The sequence below is a fragment of the Topomyia yanbarensis genome, chromosome 3 (assembly GCF_030247195.1).
Source record: "Topomyia yanbarensis strain Yona2022 chromosome 3, ASM3024719v1, whole genome shotgun sequence".
Classification (NCBI taxonomy): Eukaryota; Metazoa; Arthropoda; class Insecta; order Diptera; family Culicidae; genus Topomyia; species Topomyia yanbarensis.
In genome coordinates this window covers 243,632,281-243,659,970 of record NC_080672.1, presented here as the reverse complement: position 1 = coordinate 243,659,970, position 27,690 = coordinate 243,632,281, and the positions used below count along the sequence as shown (strand labels likewise).

The window sequence follows — 27,690 nt, the reverse complement described above, 5'->3', positions numbered from 1 at the left end:
ATCACGAAATCGCTTAATATTTTAGAGATCTCACGGGAGCTGACTGCTAACTACCAGACCGTAGCTCAGATAACACGTGTTAGAGCTAATAAGATACGCATATTAGTGAATGACATCGACCAGGCAAACCAGATTGCTCGAATCGAGCTTTTTACAAAGCAATTTAGGGTGTATGTACCTTATATGGCAGTGGAGATCGATGGGGTCGTCGCCGAACCGGGTTTGAAGTGCGAAGACGTGTTGAAGTACGGGGTTGGTTGCTTTAAGGACCCCTCACTTCAACATGTGAAGATTCTTGAATGCAAGCAATTGTATTCAGCAAAAACTGAGAATAATAAGACAACTTATTCATTGTCAGACTCGCTTCGGGTGACTTTCTCCGGGTCTTCCCTCCCCAACTATGTCCTCTTGAATAAGGTTGGCCTACTTGTTCGCCTATTTGTACCGCGGGTAATGAACTGCAGCAATAGCAAGCAGCTGGGCCACACAGCCACTTATTGTGGCAATAAGAAAAGGTGCGGCAAATGCGAGGGAGAGCATGAGTATGACGCTTGCGGTAGAGAAACTGAAAAGTGTATTTACTGCGGGGGCCTTCCGCATGATCTTAAATCATGCCCGCGTACAAACAGCGTGGGGATAAAATTAAGCGCTCCCTTAAGGAACGCTCGAAGCGCTCTTATGCAGAAATTCTTAAGAATGCTTCGCCATCTGTCCCTTCCGAAAATTCCTTTGCTCTTTTGGCTGGCGTTAAGCAAGAATCTGACGACCCGCAAGAGGGAACATCTTTGGTAAACCCAGGGGAATCCAGGAAGAGGAGAAATCTAGCCTCCCCTAGATTGCCTCGTAAGGGTGCCAAGGTGTCGTCTCCTCAGAGTGCGCCAACTACAATCAATAAATCCAACGGAAGTGCTGCCCTAAAGCCGAAGCAAGTTGCTCCAGGACTTGGAAATTTTAATTCTAACAAGGAGTACCCACCACTTCCAGGGACACCAGAGATCCCAAGTGTCCTCTTTATTCAACCAGACGCTCAGTCCAGTAGCGGACTAATGAAATTTTCTGGCATCGTGGACTTAATTTTCACAGCTTTCAATATAACTGATCCTCTTAAAAGCCCTTTGATACGTTTTCTTCCTATAGTGCAAACATTTTTGAAGCACTTGACTACTAAATGGCCCCTCCTTGCAGAGATCGTATCCTTCGATGGCTAAGTCATCGAACGAGGTCACTGATTCGATCACTGTCCTACAGTAGAATTGCAGAAGTATCCTCCCGAAAATCGATTCCTTCAAATTTTTACTAAACAGTTTAAAATCTGATGCTTTCGCATTATGTGAAACTTGGTTAACTTCCGATATAAATCTCAACTTCCACGACTTTAATATAATCCGTCTGGATCGAGAAAACCCTTATGGAGGAGTACTTTTGGGGATCAAAAAGTGCTATTCTTTCAACCGAGTTAACCTCCCTTACACCAGGCATTGAAATTGTCGCTTGTCAAGTTCTAATCAAAGGTAAAGACCTTTGCATTGCTTCCATCTATATTCCTCCTAGAGCCTCGGTAGGGCACCGAACGCTTTGTAATATCACGGAATCCTTACCGGCACCGCGGCTAGTTCTGGGAGATTTTAACTCGCACGGTACAGTATGGGGATGTCTTCATGATGATAATAGATCAACATTAATCCAAGATCTTTGCGACAATTTCAACGTGACCATCTTAAACACGGGAGAAATGACGCGGATTCCTACATCACCAGCACGCGCAAGCGCGTTGGATTTATCGCTATGGTCGACATCGCTACAGTTAGATTGCTTGTGGAAGGTGATCCCTGATCCCCACGGTAGCGATCATTTGCCTATCGTAATTTCAATTGCTAACGGTTCAATACCCTCGGAAACAATCAATGTCTCGTATGACCTCACACGAAACATTGATTGGAAGAGTTACGCGACCGCGATATCCGTTAAAATCGAATCCACTCAAGAGCTTCCTCCGGAGGAAGAGTACAGGTTTTTGGCTGGCTTGATTCGCGACAGTGCGAATCAAGCTTAGACTAAACCAGTACCCAGCGCCAATACCCATGGACGGTCTCCCACCCTATGGTGGGATAAAGTGTGCTCAGAGCTGTACGCGGAGAAGTCCACTGCCTATAAGGCCTTCCGGGAAGACGGGTTACCCGCTAGCTATCAACAGTACGCGTCGTTAGAAGGGCGAATGAAGAGTCTAATGAAAGCCAAAAAACGCAGTTATTGGCGACGGTTCGTCGACGGGTTAACGAGAGAAACAGCGATGAGCACTCTTTGGGGTACAGCTCAACGTATGCGTAACTGAAACAGTAGCAACGAGAACTCTGTGCCGGTACAGAAAACTTACCGCGCCGCGTCTCCTCACGGTACCGCGAACGAAATAGCGTTTTCGATGGTGGAGTTCTCACTTGCTCTCTTATCACGCAACAATAACGCCTCAGGGTTAGACAGAATCAAATTCAACTTGCTGAAGAATCTGCCTGACACTGCAAAAAGGCGCTTGTTGAACTTATTTAACAAGTTTCTCGAGGGTAACATTGTCCCTCATGACTGGAGGCAAGTGAAGGTCATCGCCATCCAAAAACCAGGAAAACCAGCCTCCGAGCACAACTCGTATCGACCGATTGCAATGCTGTCCTGTATTCGGAAGTTGTTCGAGAAAATTATCTTGTTTCGCCTCGACAATTGGGTCGAAGCAAATGGCTTACTGTCAGATACACAATTTGGCTTCCGCAAAGGTAAAGGGACGAACGATTGCCTTGCGTTGCTTTCTACAGAAATCCAAATGGCCTATGCTAACAAAGAGCAGATGGCATCAGTCTTCTTGGATATTAAGGGGGCTTTTGACTCAGTTTCTATCAATATTCTCTCAGTGGAGCTGGCGTGCGTTCTCCCGCTAAAAAATAGATTTTGGGAACTCTCATATCGATTGCTCATCCGATTCGACATGTTGAACCCCTTGGTGATTAAAATTTCGAGAGGCTCGTCGAGCTTAATTCTCAAACCCGATTTATGTCCTTGTACTTCGACTACATGGCACAGAGCATCAATCCTTCTTCGTACAATCCCAACCGTGTTCGTTTCCTAGATACTTCTGATTGTACTGTGTTCTGCGACACATCCATGAAAGAAGAGATTCGTGGAATCCCGGATCATATTCGCCCGCAGGTGATCCCCAGCATATTTTATGATAAATTCCGAGAAGTCGACTGTGACAAAATGTTCTACACTGACGGATCAAATCTTGATGGGTCCACTGGCTTCGGTATCTTTAGCAATACTATCACCGCTTCATTCAAGCTCAATGATCCCGCTTCAGTTTACGTCGCTGAGTTAGCTGCCATTCAGTACACCCTTGGGATCATCGACACTCTGCCCACAGATCACTACTTCATCATTTCGGACAGCCGCAGCTCTATCGAGGCTCTTCGTGCGATGAAGCCCAAAAAGTAACTCCGGTATTTCCTGGGGAAGATACGGGAGTCCTTGTGTACGTTATCTGAAAAATCTTATCAGATTACCTTTGTTTGTTTGTATCGTCGTACCATATACGTCGATCTAAATGTTTCCGAACATTGTTAAAGGACACAAGAAGAAGCGGCCGTCCGTTTGTAGCTGTCAGAAAATTTCACCGAGCACGCCGTCTCAGATGGCACAAATAGATGGCACTAGCTCCATTTAAATTCCGAATACTGCCCAAACAAAAGGCCCTTTTCAGGGCCACCATTTATTAACAAAGAATCGAATTCAAGTTTTGTTGTTACAAGCATCAGAAAGTGGCTCGCCAAGAGCGTTGGATAGTAAGTGAGCCCCTTGTGAACAATATCGTCGGCATGTCGTAGAATGGCACGAAATAAAAAGTTATCATTTGTGTGATTTGTTGACAGTTTCGAGTAATGATTCAATTTATTTATTTATTTATTTCGTCAATCAAATGTAGACTACATTATATAAATATTAATTGCTTATATACTATCCTGTAAACTATTTCTATGTACTATGATGCCGTAAAGAGTTGAAAAACTGTTTTAAACTTGTTCGGGGCATGGTAAGGTCAATACTTTCACAATGTTCGTTATACACAGCCATCATCTGGTTTAGTGGACCGAATTTAGCATAGTCTGTACGGTGATGACCTATCGCGAACAAATTTCTATTGCGTAATTGACGAGTAGGAGCATATAAATTTAATTTTGACAATATGTAAGATGAGTCAATACGCTGCATGACGATATCGTTTAGAAACGAGATCATAGCATAGTCCCGACGTTCTTTCAATGTTTGAATATCTATCAACATACAACGTGCTTCATAAGATGGAAGAGGGAATACTGTCCATCTTAACTTGCGTAGTGCATATAATAGAAACTGTTTTTGGATTGACTCAATTCTCACTTCGTGTTTTTTTATGAATGGTGACCAAACAATACTACAATATTCTAAAATAGACCGAACATATGCTACGTAAAGAGTTTTAATTGTGTAAGGATCTTGAAAGTGATATCCGAAGCGTTTTATAAAATTAAGCATATTACTAGCTCTATGAACAATTGTGTGGTAATGTTCCACAAATTTTAATTTTTTATCTAAGATAACTCCTAAATCTCTTATTTTATCGCATTTCTGAACGGTTTGATTACCTAATGTAATTGACACGGAAGCCGTGATTTGTTTTCTGCTAAAAGTCATGAGATTACATTTTTTAACATTTAACTCCAGTAAACATTTACAACACCATGTATAAAAGATTTGTGTTTCATCGTGAAAAACATTATAGTCATTATTATTTCTAATTTCTAAAAATAGCTTCATATCATCCGCATATATGAGAATATTAATGTTTTTTAAAATAAGAGAGATGTCGTTGACATATAAAATAAAAAGAAGAGGTCCTAAGTGTGAACCTTGCGGAACCCCCGAAGTAACTTTAATTATATCAGATTTCATCTCATAGAATTTTACTATTTGCTGACGATCTGTTAAATACGACTTAATCCAATTGAGGAGTCTTATCTCGATTCCCAATTTTTCAAGTTTGAATATTAACATGGGAATGTCCAGTTTATCGAAAGCTTTGCTGAAGTCAGTGTAAAGAGCTTCTATATGATTTCCTTTATCCATGGCATTTAACGAGTAATCAACAAATTCTAAAAGGTTTGTACTAGTTGAACGGCCTTTAAAAAACCCATGTTGTGAATTTGTTGTTTTATGTTTGACTTGGTTGAAAATGGTTTTATTTATGATGGATTCGAATAGTTTGGGAAAGCAAGACAGAATGGCAATTCCACGATAATTGCGAATATCAGATTTTTTACCAGATTTATAAATAGGTATTAAAAAAGATTTTTTCCAATCTTTTGGGAAAATACCAGATTCTAGTGACTTATTGAACAGCCAGAATAAAGGTGACGTAAGCTCAGTTGCTAAATTCTTTATGAAAGCAGGTGGAATTCCATCAGGTCCTGAGCCTTTAGTGGCATCTAGATCATTGAGACCAGACAAGATATCAATTTACAATAACATTCATTAAATGCTCTTTTTAGGATTACCATATAGATAAATATGTTCGAATATTTTAGATTTCGATGTACGATGTATGTAGAAATAACAAAACAACTGCTTTTAATACAACCTATCAGAAGAAAATTGTAGCATTTGTATAACCAAGTGTATTCTACTTCACTCCGGTTATGTCTCTGACATTACCCACCCATTTTTTTGTGAAGATAACTGTAATTTTTTTCTCTTTTATAAAAAAATATTTCAACATTGTAACCTCCTAGTTTTGAGATATCCAAAACAAGAGAATTTGGCACCGCCAAGCTAACGTTTGTGTCTATCAAATAAACGAAATGAATAAACAAAAAAGTTGAAGAAATAGGTAAATTTTGCTTTTGCTGGTACTACATCACTAGCTCGTAGGTTCGAATATATTACATAAAACCAGGAATGTTTCGAAAGAAATTATCAGTTAGAAAACAGAGTTTCCTACAACAACAGTTCAATTGAAGAATCTCTTAAAATGAAACGTAAGTGTTCAGTTTGTGGTATTTGGATGTTGAGTACGCGTATCAGAAAACTCACCAATAAATTGTACGATTGTGCAATGAAAAAAAGATGAAAATAGATGAGAGCAGCTCCTTCATTTGTTTTCGTTGCTACAATAAACTGTATGAACCAAATGATCCCGAGACCGAAGAAGCCGTTGCAGGACCATCGAGAATCGCTGTTCCAGGTATATTATCGAAAATATGACATGGTTGTTTTTTTATATTTCAATTCTTTTCTACAAACTACTAATACGAACTCTTGTTCTTTGAAACCTTTTTGAAAGTTCTTCGAAACATTGACCGCCATTGCAGGACCTTCCGGATTCGTTCCACTTTCATACCAAGGTAAATAATAAAAAAGAAATCATTTGTATGATATGATAATTTATCATATGTATTTTCAGAGTTGTTAGAAGCACCCAGTCCTGAATCGATCGTTACCACTTACAACGCACCTTTGTCGAATGATAATGAAATTCTTACACAACTTAAGGAGAAATATAAAGAAACAAGAGACAGCAATGAGCGAGACGGATTTTAATTACACTTCCCAAAAGTAGGACTACATGGGGGGAAGGGGAGGAGTTGCTTCTCCAATCTTCCGGTCATCACATCACATGCTTTGGTATTCTTAGTATGTATAACAAACATGAAGATGTGACACAAGGCGCCAAGAGCGCACTAAAATCCTGTCAATCCTATTTTTCGTTGGATTGTCTGCTCTAAATCACCAGGGGACCATTCATAAATGATATCGAATATTGACAATAGGGGAAGAGCGTCACGTAACGAGATAAAAACTAAAAATGAATTTTAGGCGTATCAGCGGATCAGGGATAAAAAACGAACGACATTGTTTATGAATGGCTCCCAAACAAAATATATTCCATAAGGAATATCACGTAACATCTGCGACAGAGCATTGGGATCAAGGCCAAGTTCCCCCTGGGTCGTGCAAAACTGAGAAGCAACATCAATTTAGGCACAGATAGCAGACGTCCATTTATTTTATTTTTTTTGTCTTTTCATTTGTTTCTCTTGCTACAATATGTGCGGCTCGAGCGTGACGGCCAAGGAAACGGAAAGCCAGTGGCCCAAACAGATCAGGAACAGGAAGGAGGACTACGAATAAGGGAACAAACAACAGATGAGAAATCGTTTACTTATTTATTATAACTACGATACTAATCACAATTATTTTGCTTTTCTTGTTTCGTTTCAGCAAACCAAAATCTATACGGACTAGCACATACGAACAGTTAGGCTTTGTAGGTTCTCATCTTGACAGAGTTTAGATGGGCGGATGAACGTCTGCCAGGGGATGGGTTGAGAAATGACAATGACATTGTACGAGATGGCGCTGGGCCTGTGGCCTTCGACTGGCTTGGTCCATTCTTATTGATTCGGAAGTCTTCTATATGTGCTCCTACTTGCAAGTTGATCAATTCGCTTGGGTGGGGGACATGTGGATCCTACTAGTTGTCGACTCTTTTGATCGTGAGTATGAGGCTAGTTCAGGAAAGGAGTGCAGGACTGGCACCTAAGATAGTTAATTATTCAGGACTTGTTCTTATGATTATTAAACTCGACCAAGCACACCGGCTCTCAGAAATGATAAGCAACCCTATTGGGTCGGTGTGGTCTATTCGAGTCGAACCAGGCGGACATTCGGTTCGAGCAAATTTTATGTGGATAAATATTGCTTACGCCTTTATTGGCAGAGATTCTTTTTGCGAAATCCTAAAATACCTTCACTGGTATAGCTACTCAGGATAATAATAATAGAAAAATTAAGGGTTTGCCTGGTACATAATGTAATGAATATGTATATTGACTAGAACAGGGATAATCGAGTTATGTTATAAGATAGAGAAGAAACAGCACAGTTGTAGGAAAAGTATTCGCGAGTAAGGACTAATACTGCTGGTATGTTTACCGTTTCAATTAATAGTCGATTGATCCGCTTCAGAAGCCAGAAGCGGATTCAATGCGAAATTTGCCAATATGACATTGACCCCAAGGCGATGGTAAGATGATTTTCCATAGGATGACAGACTAGATAACACGACGTTACATGCTCTAAACTTGCGCCAAATAGTTTGTATGTATGTATGAATGTAAGCCCGTATGTATGCCTTTTTTTTACAATGGAGAAGACCTTTACGTCCTAGCCCAGTATATGTGCTATTGGTAGGTGTCCAAGCTACCACACGGGGTGTACTGGAGGCGTGTCGGGCTCGAATGGTGACGCTGCTATTAATACCGACTAAACTCCATTGGGCTCCACCATCGTTCCTCCCAGGAACTACCTCTCGGTATTACTTCTGGGGGGATTGCTGTACTTAATGTACTCATTCACTCTCACTCACTCTATGTCCTGTATGAGGCTTACTTGGGTGCTCTCTCTATCGCACCTTGATTCACTCTCAAACACCACATGAGGCTGACTTTTATGCTCACCTTCTTCGTTCCTTGCGAGGCTGACTTGTGTGCTCACCTTACTCATTCCTAGGCTTACTTTTGTGCTCGCCTCGCCCATACCATGTGAGGCTGACTTGGGTGCTCACCCTATCACCTGGTTCACTCTCGATCGTGCCACTTTATTATACCTCTGTCACTCCCCCTGGCATCCTATGCGGGACATTTTTCTTAGGCCCCACTTCTGACATACCATGCGAGGCTGACTTGTGTGCTCACCTTTTTCATTCCTTGCTAGGCTTACTTTTGTGCTAGCCTCTACCATACCATGTGAGGCTGACTTTTGTGCTTACCCTTAACATGCCGTGTGAGACTGACTTGGATGCTCACCCTTTCACTCCTCTGCCACGCCATGAGGTATCGATAGCTAAATCCCAACATACTACGCTACGACCCTCCCGTCTTGGCATGAGGCAGTCCACTTATACGCCTATACACTCGCTCTTCTGTCTTGCTTTGGGGTGGCTGGGTTTACCCCTTACGCGGTTGCCAGTCGCTGCGCCAAACCTGCCTCAGCATGAACAGACCATTCACTCCATTTTTTGCGCTCGGCCTTTTTTCGCTCCAACTAACCAATCACTAGTTAGCCGTGCCCGTCGTCTGTTGCTCGGTTCACCAGATTACCTGTAGCCTACAGGCAATTTGGATGGTAGCAGCCGAGACTGCGTTCCACTTCTCCACCGTTTGACACATCCGCTGAATAAGGGTATCAGGGGTTGTGTCCCAGCCACAGACGTCAAGCATTGCTCTTCTTTCGACGTCGAACCGATGACATACGAACAGTATGTGTTCGGCAGTTTCGTCTCCACCTGGGCAGTGCGGGCAGGCTGAGACCTCCGCGTGCCCGAACCTGTGGAAACAGCCATGGCCTGACAGGAATTGTGTCAGATGGAAGTGAACTTCCCCGTGGGGTCTTCCCACCCAGCTCGATATGCTAGGTATCAGCCGGTGGGTCCACCTACCTTTCGAGGAGTTGTCCCACTCACGCTGCCATCTGGCGACCGAGGTCACCCTGGTGCGCTCGTGGGCTCCTCTATTTCCACGTAGCTCGAAACACTCATCTTCCCGAATGACCAGCCCGACTGGCATCATGCTCGCTATCACGCAGGATGCATCGTGTGATATCGTGCGGTAGGCAGATATCACTCTGAGGCACATCACTCGGTAGGTGCTCTCCAGTTTCTGTAGGTAACTGGTTACCCTCAGTGCTCTACTGGCCCTCTTGCATATATAGTCGACGTGGCTGCCGAAGGTCAGCTTGTCGTTTATAATGACTCCGATAGACTTCAGACTTCGCTGTGAAGTGATCGTGACTTCTCCCACATGGATAACTGCATGTTGTGCCGACTTGCGGTTGTTGACGATAACTACCTCCGTCTTATGATGAGCGAGCTCCAGGCCTCTCGCGCTCATCCATTCCTCCACCATGTTGATTGCGTGTTCTGCGGTTAGTTTGACTCCCCGTAGACCTCCAAGGTTACGTCTTCGGCAAAGCCGACGATCTTGACCCCAGGAGGGAACTTCAGTCTCAGAACCCCGTCATACATGAGATTCCATAGCACCGGGCCTAGGATCGAGCCCTGCGGGACTCCGGCGGTAATCGGAACCCTTTTCTGACCGGCATCGGTCTCGTATAGCAGTACGCGGTTCTGGAAGTAACTTTCCAGGATCCGGTACAGACCCACCGGTAGGCTAAGCCGGTGTAACGAGAGCGCGATGGCATCCCAGCTTGCGCTGTTGAATGCGTTCTTCACGTCAAGTGTCACTAACGTACAGTATCGAATGCCTCGCCTTTTCCGTTGGATCGCTATCTCGGCAGTATTTATCACTGAGTTGAGAGCGTCCACTGTGGACTTATCCTCCCGAAAGCCAAACTGGTTGCTTGACAGGCCGTCCGTACCTTCCACGTACGGGGTTAGCCTGTTGAGGATGATCCTCTCAAGCAGTTTGCCAGTCGTGTCGATCAGACAGATTGGTCTCTCTTGCATCCTCGGTGCGAGCTCTTTGCATCCTACGTCTAGCTCTGAAGCAGGCTGATCGTAGAGCTGCAATCTCGGCACTCCACCAGTATACCGGGCATCTACCGTTTCTTGGCAGGGTTTTTCTCAGCATAGTGGCGTCGCTCGCGCGGGATAGAACAGCTACCAGCGCATCCCCGAAGTGATGTGATGTCGAAGTGATTGGATTTCCACCCGCGTACCTGACAGGGATCTCCCGTCCTCGGATGCTAAGTGATCGCTATGGGTGTAGCCTTCGTCTACCCTCCATTCCATGCCTGGAACTAGATTCGGGCTGGCAAATGTTACGTCAATCCACGCCTCCCCCTCGTTTCTACGGAATGTACTAGCGGAGCCATTATTAGCTAGCACAGTATCGAGTTTCGCAAGCGCCTCCATTAGCGCTTGACCCCTGCTATTTGTACAGCGGCTGTCCCACTCCACTGCCCAAGCGTTAAAGTCTCCCGCTATGACTACAGGTTTCCGGCCCACTAGGTCTGATGAGAGCCTATCGATCATCTGGTTGAACTGTTCTATGGGCCACCTTGGTGGAGCAGCTGCAATAGAACACACCATTGATCTTGGCAATCGCAACACCCTCGGCGGAGGAGTGTATTACCTCTTGAACCGGGAACCGTCCCGTTGTACAGATTGCCACCATTCCAGACCCGTCCGACACCCAATTGCCGCTGCCGGCAGGGATGTTGTACGGGTCTGATAGGAGGGCGACATCTGTCTTCGACTCCGAGACCGACTGCCACAGCAGCTGTTGGGCTGCTGCACAATGGTTAAGATTTAGCTGTGTGACGTTCATGGCTTCTTCTTATTTGCCTCACCGAAGGGACACGAAGGTCCGCCCATAGCATGATTACGGGCTTGCTTCTCAGCCGTGCGGATAAGGCGGCTGGGGTATGCTAATTGGGCATACCGACCAGCCGATCTTCAGCTTACCTTTCTCGGTTACCTTTTTGGCATCCGCCTTCAGTAGCCTGAGGTAGGCTACTTGGGTGCCAGAGGGTCCCCCTCTAAAACGCACAGAGGCCCGCTCGATTGTCACGTCGCATTGCTCCTTGACGGCTGCGACGACATCTTCTGCGGTCGTGAACTCGTCCAGATGCTTGCACTGGAGAGTCATTTCCGCCCCTAGCGACCTGACCTGGGCGCCTTCACCAAGGACCTCTTGGGCCAAGGCCTTGTATACCGCACTAGATTGTGCGCCTCGCTTCAGTACCAGAAGCATTTCTCCTATGTTGGTGCGTCTCACGCTACGCACGTCTTGCCCAAGGGCCGAGAGGCTTTCGGCTGCCCTTGTCGGGTTTTAACCACAAGGCCTCGCCTCTGTCCTTGGCCTTCTTCGCGGGCCGCGGTACCTCCGGTGTCGGTGCCGGCTTCTTCTTGGTGACCAGCGTCCAGGAGTTTACGCTCCCCTGCCCCGGTTGCGCAGGGTTGCTAGTACCATCACTCTGCCCAGCGAGGTCACTCTCGCCCTCGCTTACCTCGACCAAACGGCGTTTGGCCTTAACAGTTGCACGCCGTGTGGTGTCGGTTTTTGCACCCTCGCCTGGCGCTTCCTAGGGCGCTTCGCGTTCGACGCCGTCTTGCGATTGCCCTTGCCTTTGCCCTTCGAGGGGTACTCGGCCGCCGCTTCGAGCGACATGGCTGCTCCATAGAAGGTGAAGGCCACTGTCTGGGTACCTATGTCGACCTTCTCTCTTCCCTCCCTCTTGGAGGCCACTGTCTGGGTTCCTCTGTCGGACTTCTCCCGACATTCCACCCTCTTGTCGTAAGCCTGCTGTTCCTGTCTTGCGACACGAACAGCTTTACGCAGCACCAGGAGGCTCTGCTTCAGCTCCTTGCTTATATTTTGCTTTGCGCTAGTGAACTCGATTATTGAATCGAAAGTGATTTTGGTTTACGATTTTGAAGGCAAGGCAACAATAGACCTCTTTTGTAATGTTAAGTTTTATTTATACATTCATTATGTACGAGAAAAAGTTGCAGTCACACAGAACCACACAAGCGTTCCAAGAGTAGACGTCCTACCATTTCCACGTCGAGGAGCGCCACGGCGAATATGATAACTCTTGATAAAATTGACTGAAACAGGAAATTCAATAAGATTTTTAAAATTTGGACTATTATTTACTCGATTAACAAAAAAAATTATAAAATGGTTTGAATTTTGGAACATGGAATAGCCTTATAAAATCCGAAAAATCTGATATTTTTATGTAAAATTCACTCATTTTTCTTAAAAATGATGAGAGAATTTTTTTTATTCAGTTTTCCGTGGTTCATCGACTGGCTACACATATTATGCATCCACATAAAAAAATCAAGTCAATCCGTTGAATAATTATTATTGTTTTTTTATTTATTTCTAATAAATAATGAAGTTAATTGCAAGTGTGTTTTACACAACGCGGTAGTGTGTAAAATCTCATACAGTCAAACCTGAGTATGAGAGAAGCGAATGGCGCGTTTGAAAAATTCATATCTCCGTAAGTATTTAATTGCCCACTCTCAAATTTGTATGGCAACAAGAAAAATGATTTTCCTATTTCATACAATAAAAAGATGGGTGGGTAATGTCAGAGACATAACCGGAGTGAAGTAGAATACACTTTAGACCGGTAAATTCTGCTCTGGAATAAGCAATTTCTATGCGATTTTGTCGTCTTTTGCACATTCATAGTTTATTTGGAGTATTTTTGGAATTATTAAGTTGACAATTTGCTACATTCTTTGAAAATATTGTTGAACTTTTATGAATGAAGGCACGAAAACGAGCGTTTGACCGTCGTCCTACTACCAGCATCAGAGAAGTAGCAGATCAGCATTTTTCGCTACATGGCCTGTACCAAACAGACCGCTCGTAAGTCCACCGGAGGAAAGGCTCCCCGCAAGCAGTTGGCAACAGCCCCCTGGCAACCCTATACTATCATATGGAGTTTGACAGCGACCGACATATATGGGGCGTTATAGCTATAAAGCCCCAAACAAAGAATTATGTTCGGCACTATGCTCGATATTCAAGCATTCCACACGACGTTTTGCATCTTGTGGGATGATTTAATATCATATCATTCAGAAAATCGACATTTTGTAACTAAATACAGCGTCTAATCATTCGGTTCAAAATCAATGTTTTGCTTTCATGGCAGTGATGCTGGCTGTACAGAGACGTCGTCCTTAACAGGGAGCTGGTTGGCAACGAAGGCCGTGTAAAAGTGCCCCAGTCACGGTTGGCGTTAAGAAGCCTCATCGCTACCGAACAGAAACTGTCGCCCTGCGAAAAATTCACAGCTATCAGAAATCGAGCGGGCCTAAATTCTGACCCAAAATAAACCACAAACCAACAAGTTGTTTTCAGAACCAGCCAATTATAAAGTATTATTATTATACATGAAATTTTCCATTGCCTTACAACCTCCCTCCCCCTTTCCTCCCGGCTTGAATAACTATCAATCTTGATGATGCTGTGCGGTGGGGGCACTAATTTTGATTATAATGGAAAATTTAGGTTTGCGCGTTTTTTCCAAAAGTTTTTTAGCTGTGCTGTTTTCAAGGAAGTTGTAGTTGAATTCAAAATAAAATAGTTTATTTCTATTGTCAGAGATGGACCTTCCAACGAAAACTAGTCTGGCTCGCTTGGAATCGAATTGTATGGACCAACCACTGCTTTCACAAAATCTGTTATTTTCAGTAATTGAACATTCTACACAACTAGTCACAACTATTTCCAATCAGCGCAAAAATCGAAGGTTTTCATTCAGTACAATAGCAGATTTTCACTTTTAGAAAAACAGGCAACATTCTGGCCGAAATTTTTGAAACGGAGCACCTATATCGAATCGTTAGAAAACGTTCGATTTTTGTAAATTGAATCATTACACTAACCTGTCTACAAATAACTTTTGATTTTGTGCCATTCTACGTGAAAGCGACGGTATTGTTTACAAGTGGCTCACTTACCATCCAACGCTCTTGACAAGCCGCTTTCTGCTGCTTGTAATAACAAAATTTCAATTTCATTCTTTGTCGATAAATTGATGGCCCTGAAAAGGCCCTTTTGTTTGGGCAGTGTTCGAAATTTACTTGGAGCTGGTGTATATGGTAACAGTTTTGGTGCCATGGAAGACGGCGTGCTTGGCCAACTCTTCTGACAGCAGCAAACGGACGGCGGTTTGAATTTTGCGGGAGATACTGCAAACGAACTGCTGTATGCTGATGCTGGAAACGAACTGAGCTTGAGCAACAGCATGCTGAGTTTTTATACCTGACTACAGCACAATGTAAGCTCGTCCTTTTTTGTGTTGTCCTCAATATGTGTTCTTCGTAGCTCCACCCTTTCGTTGGTCGACCACATATTTTTGATAAAGAACAAAATTGAAATTGTGTTTCCAATACGGAGATTATCGAACACTCAGGGTAAAGAGAGTAATGTAATACGGCACTTTGGTAAAATGTTTGAGAATTGAAACCTTTTTTGAATGCGCCTAGTAAAAATGTTTTCCACTTCACTCCAGTTTCTTTCTGACCATATTTGCAATTTGCGTACTGAAATAAATCATAATTTAGGGTTTAACCCAAATTGCTCTCCAGGGAGAAACAGTCCATGAAACAGAAAATGCAAACTTATTCTTTGAAATGATTCTGGTGGCCCTGAAAAGGGCCTTTTTTATAATGATACAAGTGAGTTCTACCTTTTCAACTTCCAAATCCATACAAAGTGCGTCCCTGCCGCTTCAGAGTATAGACGACATTCATTGCGGTTTTGCGCGTGGCGTGTTCAGTGTAGGTCACGGCATCTCGGGTGACATTTTCCTGCACACCCTCAGCATTCGTAGATTAAATCGGAGATGCATTTTACACCACCACGACGAGCCAGACGCCGAATGGCAGATTTGGTGATTCCCTGGATTTTATCACGAAGAACCTTGCGATGACGCTTGGTACGGGAACGCAAACGCAAATGTTGCTCGTGTGGTAAGCGAGCACCCACTGATACAAAACAAGCTCGCGTGACCTGTATATATAACATTCCCGTATGTAATGAAACGCTTACATGCTCCTTTTTGACGACTCTGCGTGGGATATGCTGGCAAATTGCGCATTTTCCTCGCTGTTTTCGAAGGATTTTCTGAAAATCCTTGTTTTGGTTTATTTATAGTAGTCGCAGTAATTCCGAAATTTAATACGAAATACGTGCACAAATTTCCGATCAGATAGTGCAAAAATATTGCGATTTCGTCCAGTAGAACGGAAGATATTCGCATTTCAAATCTGGGAAAATTTCTCAACTGAAATTTTTGAAACGGCACCCCATGCGTTGGTGCTCAGAGGAATCATGAGCAAAGAATACTAACATACATGCTGCCAATATGCTACGAGTGCCAGAAGCGTCTCGTGATGGAGTTAAATTTCGATAAACTGTACAGACAACAACAAGAAGCCATCAACCTTAACAAGCTAGTTATGGAGTCGAATCACAAACTCACATCCACATTCAGCAACTTCAATGTCCGAGATGGATTTGAATGTATCGAAATGCTCTTAAACGAGTTGAAAGGCGAAATTAAAACAACTGCAGCTAATCATAATAACGCGGTTGCACACATAGCCAAAACCTCGGAGTTGTGGAATGAGCTGGCTGCTTCCAACAAAACTGGCAAAACTGATGTCGTTGCCACAAAAAATCACTTAACATCATTATTCGACATATCGATGAAAGCTACGAAAAACAACATCGCAGCCTATGTCAATGAACTGACCACCGATATGACACGCGAGTTGAAACAAATTTGTTCAGAAATTGAAAAGGTCAGCAGCGTGATAACTGACATGGCTAACAACTGTTCGGCTCAGAATATGAGTTATGTAAACCCAATATTCACGGATGATATTATCGATGAGTTAAAGCAAATTTCTAGTGCAGTAAACTCACTGGAACAAAAGACTGCTGCTTCACCCGCAACAGATTCCTCCCCTAGTTTAGAGGCTGAGATGTCCGTCGAGGCAGCCAGTAACTCAGGCTGGCGTTTCCTTGGCAACTCTAAGGTATGGAAGGCTGATTGGTCCGAATACGACGCACGTAAATTGCGTCGTCTCAATCAACAAAAAGCGGCGGAGAAAGCAAGAATAAAGAAGAAACGGAATAAACAGAGGCCCGCTAATGCACTTGACACCACCCGTAACAGTAATAATAATACTAAGCGTCGCAAGAATCACGGTTACAAACACCACACAAGTTTCGACAAAAATAACGGATGTAATTACAACCACAGCAGATTTGCGTACCACGATAACAAACGCCGCGACATCGACAATCTTCCGTTGGACAGAGAGCTACTGGCTGAGGCAAAGAAACGTTTTTCGAGGCCACCTTCAACTTCGTTCGGACCTACCATTGCATTCCAGAGAGGCGATGTTTTAAACCCGTGCCCTACCGACCAACCTAGCACCTCACATCGAACAGCTGCTGCCACACCTATGTACCCCTCCGGAATTGGCGCCTGTCAGTGTTTTTGCCGCTATCGACGCGCTCATTAGAGCAAGATAATAATGAATTGACAAATCATATTGCGATTCAAGATTTAGAAGAGGTAGAGCTAGGTCTAATTAATTCCCATTCAACTAACACTTCTCCAAGAGAATCTCAGTCAAGAACAGAAATCTTAGTCTATTGCCAAAACTTTAACCGCATGAAAAGTGCAGCTAAGATGAATGTGATTCAAAACAAAATATTAGGTTGTCATTATTCCGTAATTTTAGCAACTGAGACTAGTTGGGACGAAACAGTGAGAAGTGAAGAAGTTTTCGGGAGCAATTACAATGTATTTAGGGATGACCGTGATTGTCATGTATCTGGTAAGAAGTCAGGAGGGGGCGCTTTGATTGCGATTTCAGCAAAACTAAATGCAGAAGTTATCAAAACTATAAAATCAAAAGAATTCGAGCATGTGTGGGTGAAAGTACATGTTAAAGACGAAACTCACGTTTTCGCTTCGGTGTATTTTCCTCCAAATTTTGCTCGAAAAACGACTTACGAAAAGTTTTATCATGCTGCTGAATGCATTATTAATAGTCTTTCCCCGCACGTAAAAGTTCACATATATGGCGATTTCAATCAACGCGGTATTGATTTCATACCAGATGCTGATAATGAGAGCATCCTACTTCCTGTTGTAGGGGAAAATGAAACTTTGCAGTTCATTTGCGATAAATCTGCCAGTTTAGGACTTAATCAAATAAATCACATAAGAAATCAGCGACATTGCTATTTAGATTTATTAATGACGAATATAGACGAAGACTTCTGTGTAACGGAATCACTTACTCCCTTATGGAAGAATGAAGCTTATCATACAGCCATTGAGTTTTCTATATTCTTGCATGTTAACGACAGACCTGGTGATAGTGAATTTGAGGAGGTATTTGATTACGAGTCCGCTAACTATGAAAGCTTGAGGCAAAAAATTAATGCAATAAACTGGCAAATGATTTTAAGAAATGAAGAAAATGTTGAAGCTGCCGTAGACATCTTCTACAAAATATTATTTGAAGTCATTCACGAAGATATACCATTGAAAAGAAGAAGGCGTCACTATAACTCAAAACATCCCATCTGGTTTAATAGAGAAATCAAAAATTTAAAAAATCGTAAGCAGAAAGCACACAAAATCTACAAAAAATACAACAGCGAAGATAACTTAACAAACTATTTAAATCTATGCGATCAATTGAACCTTGCCATTGATATCGCGTTTGAAGAGTACAATGCAAGAACAGAACGCAATATAAAAACTTGCCCAAAAAACTTCTTTAATTACGTAAAAACTAAAATAAAATCGGATTATTTTCCAACAGAAATGCATCTTGATGGAAAGGTAGGCGATAACTCAGAGGAAATCTGCAATCTTTTTGCAACATTCTTCCAGGAAGTTTACACTACATTTTCAGAGAAGGATCGAGAGCGTGAATACTTTTCATTCCTCCCAGAACTTTCAAGAGATATTAACATTAAACAGATAAAAGTACATACAATCATGGATGCCTTAAAAAACTTGGATAGCTCTAAAAGCCCTGGACCTGATGGCGTTCCACCGGTGTTTTTAAAAACTTTGTCAATAGAACTAACCGCTCCTTTATTTTGGCTTTTTAACATGTCTCTAGAATCAGGTTGTTTTCCTAAAACATGGAAAAGCTCTTTCCTAGTTCCAATTTTTAAAAATGGTAAAAAATCCGATGTGCGTAACTATCGTGGAATAGCTATCATCTCGTGCATTCCCAAGATTTTCGAGGCGATTGTTAATGAAAATTTATTCCACCAAATCAAGAACAGAATTACCCATGTGCAACATGGTTTTTTCAAAGGGCGTTCTACAAGTACAAATCTACTCGAATTCATTAACTACACATTAACAGCAATGGATAACGGAAACCACGTTGAAGCTTTTTATACAGATTTTAGCAAAGCATTTGATCGCATCGACATACCCATGCTACTTTTTAAATTAGAAAAAATGGGGTTTGAGCCAGGACTTCTTACATGGGTACAATCATATCTTACAAATCGTGAACAAGCTGTTAGATTTAAAGGGATATCAGGAGTCCCTCAAGGGTCTCATTTGGGCCCGCTATTCTTTATTTTATTTGTGAACGACATTTCCTTCATTCTAAAAAATGTAAAAGTTCTTATATATGCTGATGATATGAAACTATTTCTAGAAATAAGAAATGGTGAAGACTTTCAGACATTTCAAAACGAAGTAAATATATTTTATACATGGTGTAATAAAAGCCTGCTGAAACTGAATGTAAAAAAATGTAATTCCATAACATTGAGTAGAAAGAATAATATACAGAACAATAGAATCTTATTGGGAAATCAACAAGTAGAAAAGTGTGACAGAATAAGAGATCTAGGAGTTATTATAGATTCCAAAATAACATTCGTAGATCATTATAACACAATAATTAACAAAGCAAACAGCACACTAGGTTTTATTAAACGCTTCAGCTATAATTTCCAAGATCCCTACACAATAAAAACATTATATGTAGCCTATGTGCGTTCAACACTAGAATATTGTAGTATAGTTTGGTCGCCTTTTTCAGCAACGCATGCAAACCGGATAGAATTAGTACAAAAGCAGTTTTTGATGTTCGCTCTTCGTAAACTAGGTTGGACTGGACTACATTTGCCATCTTATGAAGCACGGTGCATGCTAATTGACATTCAAACCTTGAAAGATCGTCGTGAATTTTCTATGGTATCATTTGTAAACGACATTGTATCACATCGTATTGATTCAATCGAACTTTTATCGAAACTAAATTTTTATGCTCCTTCTCGACAACTACGTAACCGCAGTATCTTTTGTACAATTCGCCATCGCACTAATTATGCCAAGTTTGGCCCTTTAAACCAAATGATGAATATTTACAACAAACATTGCGAAAGCATTGACTTCACTATGTCGAAAGCAAAACTTAAGCAGCAGTTTAAAGTAAACCAAAATTTTAACTAGTGTTAAGTTAGTTTAATAATTATTGTAAGAAACCGGTCTACATCTGATTGACGACTTGAAATAAATAAATAAATAAATAAATAAATAAATATTGAAACGTTAGAAGTATTCTACTTCAAAAAAAAAAGGAAAAAAATCATGTCCAAGTTTGAAAAAAATCGATATGTTTTAAACTTTTCAATATTTTCCATGAAACCAATACGTTGAGTAAGTATTAATATACTTCATCCGAAAGCTATGAAAAAGGCGCACATTTCATGTTTTGGGCACTTGTGGGTACCTTCTTTACTTTTGACAGTACGAGCGATTGAAAAAAGTAGGTTTTGTTCAAATGATGAAATTCAACACAAAAAATCTGGAAAGTCTCGCCTACTATGTTGAAATAAAAAAAAATTGTGGCAAATTTTGCGTGGAATGCTCCATATATATATATATATATATATATATATATATATATATATATATATATATATATATATATATATATATATATATATATATATATATATATATATATATATATATATATATATATATATATATATATATATATATATATATATATATATATATATATATATATATATATATATATATATATATATATATATATATATATATATATATATATATATATATATATATATATATATATATATATATATATATATATATATATATATATATATATATATATATATATATATATATATATATATATATATATATATATATATATATATATATATATATATATATATATCTTGCTCATCGAATTTGTGGTTAATATTATATTTGTTAACATTTAACCTGTCTGTACAACATTTAGGAAAAGAATGTAGTACATCATAGTTTGAAACATATATTGTCCTTGTTAAATGCGAATAACTTATAACCAAGCTTATAACCACTTCGTTTTGGTTCACGATTATAAAATTCCAAATATTCGTAAGCTAGAGATACAATGTTAGAAAAAATGAACCTATATGTGTTGGGCTGAATCGTCTGAGGAACCAACATCCAAAAAACTGATAAATGCATATCGATGTTTGAATATCCACGATTTCCCTAAATTTATAATGCATCGTGAACACAAGTTCAATTTTTTCCCCTCAAACCTCAGCAGAATCCAATAAGCGGTACCTGTTGCCTAATGTCCGCTCCACAAGCCATATCACAGTGGGACGAGCCCGGACTTAAGTCCGTATATGAAGGTTATGCGATATTCCCACTAGTATTTTTCTCGTATCAGCTGAGCCATCAGAGACATTTTTGCGAGATTTTAGGTGATTTGAATGTAAAATGGATTTTTGACAGCTTTTTGAAGGTCATAACTCAAGTGTTTTTTGCATTATTTGACCATAGGAACTACATACGATTATTTTCATTTTTCAAAGAAACGGTTGATTTTATGCATTGCATTACTTCACCAAAATTATCCGTGTGATAAAATTACATCGTAAAATCGCCAAAAAATAGTCACTAGTTGGTTTAGTTAGTGTTTAGATAACTGTTTGTCATGATTTTTTATAGAATTCGAACTTCTAATGCGATAACAACAACGACGCCCGTGAATGCCCGCGATCACACTATACTCATTCGAAAGCTTTTAATTCTCTTTAAAATGAGTCTATGCTAGTTTTGCGAAAACTTGCGATAAGCAGTCAAAATTTAAAAAACTGTCAATGGAGACGCATGGTTATTAGTGATATTGAATTTGAATAATCACTTTATAGCTAGAATAATGACATTAATACATACACAACTTTCAAATAGCATTAAGAGCATGATCTACAAGGGTTTTACTAGTGATCAAGAATAAGAAACCGATTGGGAAGTTTGGTTTTTGGGTGGTAAAGGTATTAAGAATGTTTAAAAATCAGTAAATATTCTCAACCATCTGAAATATGTCAAAATGTTTCTGGAACTATTTTTGCTAACTTTTGCAATAACTGTCAAATTGAGTGAACACAGTTGAGTTCTAGTCATTTGGTGAGACTATTTTGATCCGAGTTTGCATAGCACTGATATAGCTTAAGGGTATGCGATATTATCCATGTAAAATAAGACCATTTTTAATTTTTACGCGAAAAAAAGGGGGTTGGATTTTTTATTTAAGATATGAAATAAGCAATCTAAGTAACTTAAAACACACCTGTGAAAAAAAATCTTGTTGATTAGTGAATGTAAATCAACATTCCACTAAGACGCTCAAAATGTTTGTTTTGGAAATGAATGAAAATGTAGTTTTCATGTCAAGTAACCCAATAATGAATTAAACGTCCCAAAATTAGTCTAACACATCTTATTTGATCCTTAAAAACAAAATAGTCATTTCTAAAACCCCATAATGAGATGACAATCAATTCGTTTCAATGTGGAAAATAAATTTCAAATTTACTATTGAAAAAAATCATTACAAAAGACAATATATTTACTTTTGAGCCACTCTAATAAGTAGTAAAGTTAATTTCTATTTTCATAACCAAAATAGCGCACAAAAATTTCTTTAAAAAAAAATTGTACCTTCACAACAAAATAATTATTTTTGAGCCACCCTAATGTATAATGAATTTTTTTACAAGTGTTCATATAAAAAACGATTTAGCACACGAAAATTAACATACACAAATTTTAAGAACGATTTCGAAAAAATGAATGGTAAATGTTTATTTTTAAAATGTTTTAATATCAAAAACGAATTCAGCGCACCAAAATTACATAAAAACGTCCTATTTGAACCGATACGGTAAAGTTTGGACTTTAGTCCACCTTTTGTTCTAAGTCGTGCCACTGTGCATGGGACATGGTTATATGAAAAAAATAAAATTTTGCTCCGACTTACTTTTTAGGTCCCATTTAGCTCGCAGAACAACTCTGCAAATTTTTAGCTCGATAGGTGAAACTATATTTTTGCGCCCACGGTTTAAAGTTTACATGGGATTTTGTATGGGGAAATCGTCTTTTGCAAAATAATTCTTCCAAGAGTCACCCTTTACCTCCTAAAAATAAATAGATGTCTGGTTTTTATAGGAAATTTGTCAAGGAAGCAAAGTCTAGAAAACCGTGAAACGATCTGATGCTTGTGGAAAAAGTTATTAAGTAAAAACCGATTGATGCCCTGAAGATTGATGCAAATTTCACTTTTCATAGCATCACTGCTGCTGATGGTCGAATTATATACAATTTTTTTAACATTCTTTTATTATGTACAAAAGAAGCCTCAATTTATCCCTCAAATCTCTTGCAGCGTCCAAACAGCATAGATAAATGATTTAGACACATTAAGAGAAAATTAAAACAAAATCGCGTATAACTGGATAACCAAAAGCAGTGGTGCAAGAAAAAGTGAATATTTTAACAATCGTCAGAGCATCAATCGGTTTCTGCTTAATAACTTTTTTCTCAAGCGTCAGATCGCTTCGTGGTTTTTGAGATTTTGTTTCGTTATTAAATTTCCTATAAAAGCCACATAACGATTTATTTTTAGGAAGTAATGGGTTGCTCCTGGAGGAATTATTTTGTGAAAGTTAATTTTCCCATACAAAATCCCATGTAAACTTTAAACAGTGGGCGCAAAAATATAGTTTCAGGGATCGAGCTAATAATTTGCACAGTTGTTCTAGGACCCAAATGGCACCTAAAAAGTTGCTCGGAGCTGGAATCTATTTTTTGTCCCACCCTACTGTGCATATGTTCTTAATTGACGTAGCGAAAGACGCTGAAAACCGCTAATATGGCCAGAAGAATTTTATATTCAGATTCAGCATTACACAATGAATCTGAATGGTTCAACAGCTTGTATGTTCCTGAACCAATTTCACTAAATAATCAACCAAGCAAAGAGGAACCACTATTCAAGAGAGAAGAGAATACTGATATACTCACAACTGTTCATCATTATAATGATACGTGCTTATGCAAGCGTGTGTGGATATATTCGTTCCTGTTCCTGTTTCCTCGTGTTGTGGCTTCGGTATCCATAGCGGCAATTCATTCGGTTGGGGTGAAGGCAAGCGTTTTACTGAACTGTATTGTGGTTCGTTCGGATTGAATTTGAATGAATCGTGAAAGCTCTGATATATATATATATATATATATATATATATATATATATATATATATATATATATATATATATATATATATATATATATATATATATATATATATATATATATATATATATATATATATATATATATATATATATATATATATATATATATATATATATATATATATATATATATATATATATATATATATATATATATATATATATATATATATATATATATATATATATATATATATATATATATATATATATATATATATATATATATATATATATATATATATATATATATATATATATATATATATATATATATATATATATATATATATATATATATATATATATATATATATATATATATATATATATATATATATATATATATATATATATATATATATATATATATATATATATATATATATATATATATATATATATATATATATATATATATATATATATATATATATATACATAATTTAACGTTAGATAATGAATTACTACATAGCATTTCTAATGCTCATTTTTACATCTTCTATGGACCAAGAAAAATTATTTAGCAAACATTTTCATCAAATTTATGGAACTTTTTCTAACATTTTATTGCTCCATTATGTAATACCGTGGAACATTTTTGTCGATATTATGGAACATATCGACGTGTTTTAATGTACATTGTTAATATTCTATGGATCAATATCAGTTAATTTATGGCGCAAAATGTAACATTTTATGGAACATTTTCAATATTTTTATGGGGCATTGGTTGATTTCAATTGCTCTTGTATTACTATTTTAGTGCTCTTTTGCGACCATTTTTTGGTTCAATTTTACATAATCTATGGATCAAATCACCCTTTTTTATGGATCATTCACACAGTTTTAAAGATTTTCAGTTTTGTTTCATGGAACATGGACAACTTTTTTATGGATCGTTTTACAATTCTTTATTGATTATTTTAAATATTTTATATGCAAAAGTATATTTTCCCATCACTGTATGATATATTGAAATTGGGCTCCTATATTGAAATCTTACACAAATTCTGCTTTAAAAATAGAAAAATTATCCAAATAATACCCACTTCTTTTATTCCTTACAGGACTCGGCTACCCAATTTACCTGTAAAGTATATTTTGCAAAAGAATTCGAAAATCTGCGTTGCAACTTTCTAGAAACGCCCAAAGTCACTACAGAGAACAAGAATCATACAGCGAAACGGGCCAAGCCCATGGACGTCCCTAGTGAGCACGATAATAAATCCATCGGACGAATGTTTGCTCGATCTCTCTGTAGAAGTGTACGGTGGGAGGCCCAGGGCGGAAAAAGTGGCTCGAAATTTAGTAAAACTATCGACGATCAGTTTGTCTTAAAAGAGATGTCAAAGACAGATATTTCTATTTTTGAAAATTTCGCCCCAAATTACTTCGAATACTTGCAGCAATGCCTTGCAAAGAATCAACCAACATTACTTGTGAAAATCTTCGGAGTGTTCAAGGTGATTGTGCGAAGAAGAGAGTAAGTATTTTTCAATATTATAATTACTCAACAGATATTTTTAATGATCATCAATGGCACCATCGACAAAAAACAAATTAAGTTTACTGAGTTCGAATTTCGCTTTATGAAAATAAAAGCGAAATAGAAAAAATACGTTTAAACTTTATTGCGTGTAGATCAAGGCCCTTGTCACAATGTCCGGAAAGTGGTACGGCTTGACGTCCGTAGTATTATAACACACAAGGAGTGCGTCATAGTATGCGAGAATGTGTGTGCGTCATAAAATTCGCGCCTTATGTCGCGCATTGATTTTTGTATTTATGATGCGCTCCTTGTGCGTCATGATATTCCGTACGTTATGACGAATTTGTGTTTTCGGATTGTGAGCATACCTGGGATGTTGTCGCTTATACTCTCCGAGTTGCAGAGGAAATGGCGAAGGGAACAAAAAAAGTGCGCTATCGGCTAGAAAGCCGCGGTGAAATAATAAATCGTTTTCAGCAGAATTTTCATTGCCGGGGAACATTGTCGGAGACTAGTTCAATCGGGGACCCGTGGAAGATATTGAAGAGTAACAGGAGACTCGGCTTCGTGATGACCTCCACTGCCGGGGTACTCTCCGTCTATGTAATTTAAGCCCCTCACTGGGGCTAGATGAGTGGCGTGTGGCAAAGTAGTGGTTTCCGATCTTTGCCAGCCACGATCCACCTGGAACCGCTTGATCACCCTCAGCACTGTATCGATTTCTCATCGAAAGAGGGGATAGCTAGAATAACAATGTACTGCAAGGACGAATGCGCTGGGGTAGTTACAGGGTTCGGCGAAGTGATTTGCTGGCCCCAAACAGCTAAGCGTAGAGAATGTCATACAAGAGATGCGCAAAGAAGAAGGACGTGAAGTACAGTCAGTAGAGTATTCGCGCAGATCTTAGTCAAACTGCAGAGGAAATAGAGAAAAGATCAACGAACTAATGACCAAAGCTGACAGTTCGAATAAGTGCACGTTACTGGTCTGGGGACTAGCTCGAGTAATTCGCGTCAAACAGCCAGCAGCGGGTCGTTTGGGCGCCAGTTAACCGGAAACTACGACTCACTTTGAATCGCCGGAACGACCGCGACACCCCACAGGGTGGCTAGTGAGTAGGCTAGTTCCACCGCCGGAGGCTGTCGAATAACCAGCGTAGGGTCGTTGGGACGCCAGTGAACCGGAAGCTACATTCCATCCGGAGTCACTGGGCAGACCTCGGCACCTACCGGTTGAGTAGGGCAGGTCCACCGCTTGGGACTAGATGAAGTAGATCGAGACGAAGCGGGAAGCTAAATGGTATTGTCAGAAATCCACCATGGTGACAAAACTGGGAGTTAGTTGGCTTACGAAACGAACATAGGTACCGGAAAAAATTCCGTCGCCGGGGAACTCTCAGTCGGATTAGGGCAGTTTCACCATCGGGAAGTGTACGAGTAGGTCTCTATAAAGCTGAGAGTTAAATGACCCTAGAAAACGGGTATCAGGTTTGAGAGAAATTCCATCATTTGGATATTGTTCTGTTTCCAAGTCCGGTTTGTTGGGAAAATTCGATGGTCTAAAATGTCCATGTTCACACAAAAAGCAGAATGCGAACATTAAGCATTTTTGTCATATTCCATATGAAGACGCCACGAAACTATTTTCTCCCTTAAACATTTCATGTATCACAGTTAGTGAACTGCAAAGGTCTTCCTGTTCACTCTCAGTAAGCATCTCCATTCTTAAAACAATGAAACGATGTATAAAGATAAATATCCGAGGGGAACGTTAGGATAACAAGTTGAAATTTATCCCGTGCAATTCACCCCCGGTTGAAAAACACTTATCTAAAACATGGTTTCAAGCTAAGACAAGACGTGACAATCGGCTTTTTATTTTTTCCCTCTACATTCTTCTTTTTGCACATTTTCGCCCTGCCGAAATCTTCCGAACAGTGTTGCTATTTTTATTAATACAAATGGATTCTCGTTAAAATCATTTTATGCTTGCA

At 39.6% G+C, this 27,690-nt stretch overlaps 1 protein-coding gene across 2 annotated transcripts in view; it reads left to right on the top strand.

The window, feature by feature from the left end:
- The window catches only part of LOC131692063 (putative 1-phosphatidylinositol 3-phosphate 5-kinase), a 237,624-nt gene that overhangs the window by 190,230 nt on the left and 19,704 nt on the right, over window positions 1–27,690 (top strand). For both annotated transcript variants that reach the window (XR_009305905.1, XM_058978913.1), the window contains exon 8: window positions 25,276–25,691. Coding sequence is in view for 1 of the 2 variants with exons in the window: in XM_058978913.1 (XP_058834896.1) it covers window positions 25,276–25,691 (416 nt within the window). In the remaining variant the exon portion in view is untranslated. The remainder of the gene's footprint in view (window positions 1–25,275; window positions 25,692–27,690) is intronic.